At 37.0% G+C, this 9,132-nt stretch overlaps 1 protein-coding gene across 1 annotated transcript in view; it reads left to right on the forward strand.

Moving 5' to 3' along the window:
* The first annotated feature begins 6,600 nt into the window (after positions 1 to 6,600).
* The window catches only part of ADGRG2 (adhesion G protein-coupled receptor G2), a 49,424-nt gene continuing 46,892 nt past the window's right edge, over positions 6,601 to 9,132 (forward strand). The window contains exon 1 of the mRNA XM_035888566.1: positions 6,601 to 6,718. Within this exon, the coding sequence (XP_035744459.1) occupies positions 6,601 to 6,718 (118 nt within the window). The remainder of the gene's footprint in view (positions 6,719 to 9,132) is intronic.

Raw genomic sequence — 9,132 nt, forward strand, 5'->3', positions numbered from 1 at the left:
TTAATTATGGACATAAACTGACTAAAAGGGTTTCTGATAATACTGGTCAGTTCGTGTTTTGAAGTCTGGGGGCTTTGTTCCATCATTACTTATTTGTAGCATAGTCCAAGTATTCATATAACTTGAATTAAAATGTGCTTTCTTTTTTTTCCCCCCTTATCTATGTTTCACCAAGTCGGCATTGTGGTTAGTGTGTTTTTTTCGTAAGAAGGCTAATCACTTTTTTTTATAGAGATGGTGATGGTGAAAGAAGCCATATGGAGTGTAGTTGTACAAAGTAGTTTTTCTGAGCTGACACATTCGTGGGGGCTACACACAGAAATGGTGCTGGTTTAAATAAATTATTCTGAAGTTGTTTTGAAGTCATCTTCTCTCCTGTGTGACCACCTTCAAGTATTTAAGAATAATTTCTATTGACTAACTTGTTTCAGTTGGATTAGTCTAACATGGGCTCCAGCTGGAACTTTGCCTCCCCTTCTTTCCCTGATTATGGGGCTCGTCCTGGCAATGGTGCCATGTCCCTCCCCCTGCGCTCCGTAGACTTACATTGTACCCTACGGAGGAACAGCGCTAAAAGAGGCCCAGAATGCTGTTCTGGCATAATCCCATTTCCTAGCATGTCTTAATAAAAGACCCCCAAATATTTAGCCCATGTGAAGACAAAGCTGCCAAAGTGACTGTATTTCCTTAGGCTGTATAGGGTAGCGATGCTATATTCCTAATCAGAGTTGTAGTGGGGCTCTGGAAGATGCTTGTTTCAGTGCATCCATCTTTCAAAACTGATGAGTTTGATTTTTTTGGTACAAACTATTCATTTTGGTCTTTGGGCTGTTGATTAAAACATTCTGACAGATTGTTTAAAAGGAAAAAAAAACCAAAAAAACCAAACTCCAGCAAGTATTGTGCTTCTTAGTTTCCAGAGAAATTTTAACAGCTCCAAGTGCAAGATCCAAGAGACCTGTTAAGTCCATAAAGTGAAGCTTAGGATGACATCACAATATAGGGAAGTGTAAGCTGAGGAGAAACAACTGGGTTGGTTCCCCACCCACCCCCTTTACAGTAAGATGACATAAACTTTCAGGTCTCATTTTTGAAAAGTAGGAAAATTGAAAGCATGAGCTGAACAGTCTTTCTGGCATGCATGGCCCTCACTTGATTCCTTACAGTCTGCTTACATTGTTCACTGGTTTGAATATTCCAGCTTTAGAAAAGTCTTTGTCCTTCCCTCTTTCTCTCTGCATCAAATTCAAGTCCTGTTACTGAAGATAAAGGTTTTGCAAAACTTCGTGTTTGCCTACTTTTGTAAGTTTCTATCTTTGTACAACCTTCCTCATCAGTTTACATGGCTCAAGGTGTGTCTAGCATTCCTTTAATCTTTTTTCTGTGTACCAATTTAAATGTAGTCTTTGTTGTACTTCTACTCTGCAGAATACTTGTTTTGTTATTTCCCACCGCAATAAAACCTATATACACCCATACCCCAAAGTATTATTAATGACAGTGTAAACAACCTGCCTGTATTTGAAGTAACGAGACCTGTGACAAACGTAACTGATTTATTACAGCTCTGCTTCTTATGCTTCATCAGTACTTTGTAAACTCTTTCAAGTGGAAACCTGCTCAGGTATTGTCACTGAAGGGCTTTTCAGTTTGCTCTAGAAGATTTAATAGAGTGAGTGGATAATACTGTTCTCTTAAGGGAATACACAACACAGAAGACGATTTCCTGGATAGCATAGAACTTTTGTAAGAGCTAGAAGGAGGCCTCTTGCTCATCTCCCAGGTGACTGCTGGATATGAGGAGGTGAAACATTGCCAAACTGGATAAGAGGGAACAAAAACTTGCTTGAAATTGTCCCCTGTTCCATTTTTTGGACTATATATGATGACACAAGTTACTGTAATACAGAATTAAGTACTAAAAGTGCTTATTGGCACTGAGGTCTGTAATGGAGAGCCATCCAATAGCATATTACACTCATGAATCCACTTATATGAACCTGAATGATTAAGTTTACACTTTTACACTCCCCTTACCTCTCTAAGGGGAGATCTGTGAGTTGAACTGAGGGCGGACCTTGGCTTACACAGCTTGGTATTTGTGAAATTAAAAAAAAAAAAAGTCTTTCTAATACCAATATCCTGAAGCAGTTGAAAGACTAAATCAAAGAATGGTTTTCTTGGAGAATTTTTCCTCCTGTTTATTTCTGTTAAGAACTGAACCAATGAGCTATGAGTTTTGCAGAAGACTGGTGTCTGTAATTAAGTGGCTTGCTGCTCTCTGTAAGCCAACTTATTAAAAAGTAAAATATTTAATATCTTTGAAAACAGTAAGGATTTATGTTAGAAGGACAAGTTTGGGGGGTCCTTGAACTGGCTCTCCACATTAACATTGCAGTTTATAAAAAGTTTTGTAGAACACAGTATGCCTGTTTTTACAGCCTTTGATAAACACTGGAGAAATTTAATGAAAACCAAGCTATTATCAGACAGTAATAATCTATTACTGTGTCTATTACTATGTCTATTACTGTCTACTGGAAAAATGCATTAAAAAATCCCCCATGGAACAACATTTTTAAATCAATGGTGCTACTTCTGCTGTTAAGTCAGTGGATACTGTATGTGCCAAAATCTGCAGTGACATAAGACTTTCCAACATAAGCGTCCTCCCTATTACATATAACTCACTTCAGCCAAAATTTAAAAATAACATAAAAACTTTACTACATTTTGGTTCCAGTCTGGAAAATATAAGGGGTTGATGGAAGAAGTCAACAGTCTTAAGTTTCTGAAAGTAATTAAAGGCATCAAGAAGTTCTCATACCTAGGCAGTATGATGTTTTTCTTGCTCTTTTCTGCTTTTTATCACCTGCTACAGGTTTGAATAATGCAGACTGTCACAGAACAACAGCTAGAAGCTTACCATTCATTACTACCCTCCTCCGCAGCAGTAAATTCTGTACAATTGGGAAATATTTTTATCAAAATCCAAGATTTTAATAGGGGGTGATAACTGCAAAAGTAGACAGAATGAGCCCCAAAGACTATGGATGAAGTAAGTGTGACTTGAACAAAACAGCTTGAAGTGCAGCAGTAGACAGCATGGTTAGAAGTAAATGATTGATTGCTTTGGGTCACAATTCCCAACCTAAGTTTCTGTTACCAACAGTTTATGCATTGGCAGTGGCAATCAGCTCTGGCTGAAATTTGACATAAAAGAACTAACAGCTTTTTAAATTTTAAAGACTGCCAGTAAATAGATATATTCAACAGGAATTGTAGCATTTGAATGTATTTTTCAAAAAGTGATTTAACAAAGTACAGTACAGCATGGAACAGCTGTATCTATGTTTTAGACTTTCATTGGCTTTAAGCCTATTGAAAATATATCTGCTGTTACACAAGGCAAGCAGCAGGCTTAAGGTAAGCCCTATATCTCTTGATATGTCACTTGTGGGTGCACGCTTGGAAAACAGTCCAGGTTTCTCACACTGCATTTTGAGTGGAGCTGCACCATGCGGTCCCCCTTGAGGCTGGTTGCAGAGGCACGGACTCTTCTGCCTTTCAGCTGTGTTTGTAACACAAGCCCAGTTCCCTGGGGCACCTCGAAGTTCTTTCACTGTGGATGCCTGTGACTGACTAGCTAGCTGAAGGACTTTAAAAACATCAACTTCAAGCAATGTTCATTATCTTTCAGAGGTACAAAGCTGGGTACAGCAGAGTAAACCTGGTAAAAGCCTTACAGACCTTGGTTTTAATAATTTTCTTTGCCTGCCTTTGTAAGTTGCTGTCGGCATACTGACTGACCTTCATCCCTGTATTCTGCCTGTCCTTCTCTTCTGCGTGTCACAGTGTTTGTCTTGGTCAGCCTGTTAGATTTCGGTCACTTCTGCAGAAACTCTGTGCTGCTTAGGCACGTAAAACTCCCGTTGTATTGAAGGACAAAAAACGAGCATGACATAAGCTAATCAATACTAATGATAAGAATAAACACTCCTCTATACCATCTTCCTGTCTTCACTTCCAGTAACCTCTTTAATTCCCAGGGAATGTGTTATTAATGTAGAACTGCAACAAGAATAACACAAGGTACAAAAAACAACCATTAACTTTTCAGAGTATGTTTTTTCATTTGTTTTAAGGAAAGTTCTATCAATTCTAGTTCCACATTCAAATTAATGATGTGTCATGATATATATTGTCTGAAACCTGGGTACCAATGCTACAAGATTGTCTCCAGTCAAAATAGAGTGCTCTTCCTGGAGAGTGAACAGGAGGGAACAGATTTATGCCTGAGCCCTTGCTTTCTGTCTTCTGAATTTCCATTTTATCCACTGACCACAGTGAAAAATAGTTGATGATACTCTTCTACTTCAGGCAGTTAGCTCTTTGTAAATAAAAGTGACTTGTTACTTGAGAATAGTACGTGAGAAAGTAAAGACAGCCAGTTATATCTTTACCTGTGGTCTGTGCATAGAATTCTTTCCCACACTTGGGTGGCTCAGCAGGTGTGCCCAGTAACTGTTGTACTTGGTTAGATTTGCTTGATTTACAAGTGAAAATTTTCATCCTACTGCAAAAACTATGCAGATTCATGCAGAACAATTAAAAAATCATTTGATCAAATGAACAAAACCAATAAAAAATGAAAAAATCACTTATGCCTAATTCTATAGTGTCCACAACTATATATTCACAATTTCAGGATCATTATTAGGAGTAGAGCTTTAGAATTCTGGTACGAAGAAGGGCTTAAATAAGTTTAAGAGGAACATAATGTCCAAATGTTTTGGAATGTATCATATGATCTTTAAATGATATTTTACATCTTGCTTTTTATTTAAAAAATCTAAAAAAATCTATCAAAGCTAGCAGCATCTTTTTCTCTGGTAGTGTCTAAACAGCATTGTTGCAAAAAGAAAGAAACTCTAATGTATTTTCCTAACTCTCTTAATTGTATTTTTTACCTGGACATTGGAACAAACCTTGATCTAGCATAAATGTCCAAATCTCTCAAAAAATCAAGTGAGCTGTGATCGTGTCAGGATTTCACTTTATACTTTTACTGACTTTCCATCTATCTGGATTTTATTGCTGTCCCTGGGACCATTAATCTGCATTCATAGCTTTGAATAGCTTCAGAGTTCTTGATGTGACTGTGTTCTGCCAACAAGAAGCTCTGCCCCCATTTGTCTTTTTTGCCTGGCCCATCTCAGGAAGTGAGAAGAATGTCAAAAAAACCAGAGGGGATAAAACCCTAAATATACTGAAAGAATTTATTACAGCCCTTCACTTAAACACTGGACAAGTATTAGCAAAGTTCTCTCTGGAAGGGCTGAGTTAGAGGAAGGTCCATTCAAACTCCTCAGGGCTACATAGCACTCAGGCAGAGCTGGAGTCAGAACCAGGAATTTCTTGGCTCCTTCCCTCAAATTTAGACTCTTGGAATGCAGTTGTTATGCCCAAACCTTAACACAAATTTACAACTCCTGAAAGAGTTCACAATTTACAGTTCCTGAAAAGAAGGGAACCTATTGTAGCCTGGCACAGCATGTACAAAAGTACAGTAAAGTTTGCGAGCAGTATGAGTGCTAACCAATACACTCACACATACGCCAAACTTATGATGGCAAAGTTAAACTTCTGGTGTCATGCCGAATGCTCTGGTCTACCATAAAGCTGATACATTAAAGATAAACAGTACATAAAGTTTATTGCTTTGCATTTGTTTCAAGAATCAATTATAGAATCACTTGGAACTATGTGTCTTTAAACCTCTTTATTTAAGAAATAATGCATGCAAAAAGCCTATGAAGGTTTCACTTAACATTTCTTTCAGCATGCAAAATATTGAGATGTACCTTTTTTGAAAAGATGTCTTTAAAAAAGCATTTCATTTCATAGAACATTATCTCTTATAGTAGGAGGCATGTCCTATTGCTTACATTAGGCAACCATCACTAGGAAGAAATGTGGACAAACCAGGTTTTGATGATACACTCCATGAACTTACTGCCCACAGTGACTTGTGGCGTTTCTCATTTTTTTTGCAGTAGCTTCTTGCCTTGAGAATGAGATGAGGATCGGGAATCAAACTCTTGCTTTTTCTTTAGGAGTTCACAGTGTTGCCATTAAAATGTCAAATGATAGAAACTGCGGATAGGGGACCGAGGAGATGCTTTCTATATACTTACTGAGATTAACAAAGCTTTTGGATAAGCTCTCCAAGCTTCCTCTTTGGCTGTTTTTGCTTGGGGTTTTTTTGTGTCTGGTTTTGTTGTGTGCTTGTTTTTCCAGTGTTGAAAGCCTTAATTGTGCAAGAACTAACTCATGGCCATGCTCTGATGTGTTTGTGAGAATTAGAGCTTGAGTGGGGTTTTTTTTTTTTAGTTTTGGCTTTTTTCCTTTCAGCAAACAGCTCTTTCTTAGTGACTTGGCAATACTCTACAGAGTGTTTGTGCATTTATGTACAATATATACCCAATAGTATAAAAAGGTTGAAAAGATTCTTGGGTTGGAAACATAATTTGTCATAATATCTGCACACCTGCACTTTTTCTAGTCACTGTCGTTTGTTTATTTACTTATTTTTCTAGAATGGTTGCCTGGGGAAAACAGCACTGCTGTCTTGGCAGAATACAGGACATTTTCTTGAGATTCAGGATCGTTCTAGCAGTCCTTTTACTTCATTTGTTCCTGGCTACAGCAAGCAAAGGTAGGACAATTTTTTCCTGATTTACCTAGTGTTGGTATTCCAAATAAATACCACTTGATGAATGACCACAGTCTTGATGAATAGGACTTTTGAATATATTTGGAACAGACAAGTTTCTGTCCTCTTGAAATCAAGAGGAAAAACTGCCATTAATAAGAAATGAAACGGTTGGTGCTTAGAACTTTGGATATACAACCTTATGTTTACAGTATTTGTTTTCATACAAGAACATCAGCAGTAACTTCTTTTAATCTATGGATGAGGAGAGAATGTAAACACGATATGTAATAACAAGACAAATAACTTTCTCGCTATTTTTTTTTTGAGCTGGAAGTCTTACTATTTTCAGAATGCATTGTTAAATCTTTTACACTGCTCTTACACAAACACCACAAGAGCCTTTGAGCTTCACTCTACTTGTGTGTATGTGTGAACATAGAACATCTGCATTGCTCTTGATGGTGGATCTGAATATGATTAGGGAGAAGGTAGTAAGGTCCAAAACATGTAACAGAAATAATGTATTTGAATTTGACAGTCTATGCTCTTTATATAACTGTAAATGAAAAATAAATTCATAAGGCTCTTGTACAAATTGGGTAACTGACATGGTGATGCTTTTCTATGAGATACAGTAGAATCAGCAATTTGTGTTTTATTTATGGCTATTCTGTAAGCTGGCAGATACAAGTCTGTCACTACTCTGGACCTCAACTGATACAGATAACAGTGCTTGTCATTCATAAAACTTCCTTATATCAATAGTGTGTAATACATTTATCATGTTAGTAATGTGCATGGAATATTAAAAGATTAGAAGTTTTTTGCCATGTACTTAATGGCTAGTTTTAGAAACTGCTTCCCGTGTGGTGGCATATTATTTTACTCTAGAAGGTCAGAGTTTCTTGCAGTTCAAATGTATTTAGTAAGTATGCCTGCTTAGTGACATTGTATGAGCAATGAAATTTCATAGGGTTACAGACCAGACTAATTCTAATTATCCAAATGTAGTAATTTTCATAAAATGAAGCCTTTATTGACACAGAATTTGAGATTCGGGTGATAAAACTGTTACAAAGATGGTAAAGTTTTAACCTCATGTACTTTGAACAGGAAAGAGGACAGGGCTGCTCAGCAGATGGGTGAATGCCATATAAGAATTTTTCCAGGGAAAATTCAACTGCATCTAGGGTTCTGAGGAAGCAAGCAAAGAGGGATTTTGTCTTTCACCTACGTATCACTTCCAAGTGTCAGTAATCCTTCAAGAAAAGCTAAACTGACATAAGGGTTTATTTATGGTTCCACCCTATTTTTTTGTGTTGTTTCTTAGGCTGTTAGCACAGCAGCATCTCAACTCAGTTCTCTCCTCATCTAAGGTGCCAAAGTATGTTTATGTTCTCCAGAAAATATGAAGAGAGAAGAACTGCCTGTGCTCTTTCAGATGCCTAGGACACTCTGGATAATGTGGCATAGTTTATCCCCAGATACCCAAATACAACTGTGAATGAAAAGGAGGGATGAAATTCATTTGGGGGAAACAGTTCTTAGCTTCAGATTTCCAAAACATTCAGCAGAATCAAGTGACCCACATGTAGAAAGTTTAGAGTTTTAAACTTTTTATACAGAACAATTATGGGCTCAAGGCAGATACAAGATTCTTATGATGTCATTTTAATGGACTGTAGCAAGCCAAATGTGCTACAGGTGGCAAACACTTGTATAATGACTATTGTTGTTGTTACTGGTTAAAAGCCAGATTGTGCAGACACATAAACTTGGGACAATTTTTACTCAAGAGAATACTCAACTGTATTAATGCTCAACTATACTGATAGAGTAGCTATTAGTCATGTAAGCAAAATAACACTGGTGCTTACGTACTGAGCAGAACTGTTCCTGTATGTCTAATTCTTACTACCTATGGTTGTCTATCTCTTATAAAGATATGAATTTTTACTATCTGAAAATGTTTGAAAGTTGAGAGATTACATTTTTGGTTTATGTTTGCATTACCTTGTCATTCTCAGAAGGTTTCTTTTAAATGTTTGGAATTATGTGCATACATTTCAGGATTTCTTTTAGGGCTTAAAACATGCTTATTAAGTGGATGGTCTTAGTTTTAGTGAGGGTAAAAACCCCAGTTCTTGCATCTATTAGAGATAAATATATTAAGAAGGAACAATTTGCATTTCTGAAGAGGTTAAGTGCCCCAATACAGCAAATGACATTGAAAAGTCAGCCCATAATTACTATTGCATGAAGTTTCCTTGACTCCAAGTTGTGATTTTTGCTTATTTTTCTTACTCTGGAGATGTGTTGAGCATTCTTTCTACTATGCTACCTTTTCTGTGCTGTGGTGATAAAGGTATGTTCATGGCTAGGTTTCTGAATGTGATTTGTATTGTCTGGACCCA

This window comes from Egretta garzetta, unplaced genomic scaffold, assembly GCF_000687185.1.
Source record: "Egretta garzetta isolate BGI_Z169 unplaced genomic scaffold, ASM68718v1 scaffold111, whole genome shotgun sequence".
NCBI classification, from domain to species: Eukaryota; Metazoa; Chordata; class Aves; order Pelecaniformes; family Ardeidae; genus Egretta; species Egretta garzetta.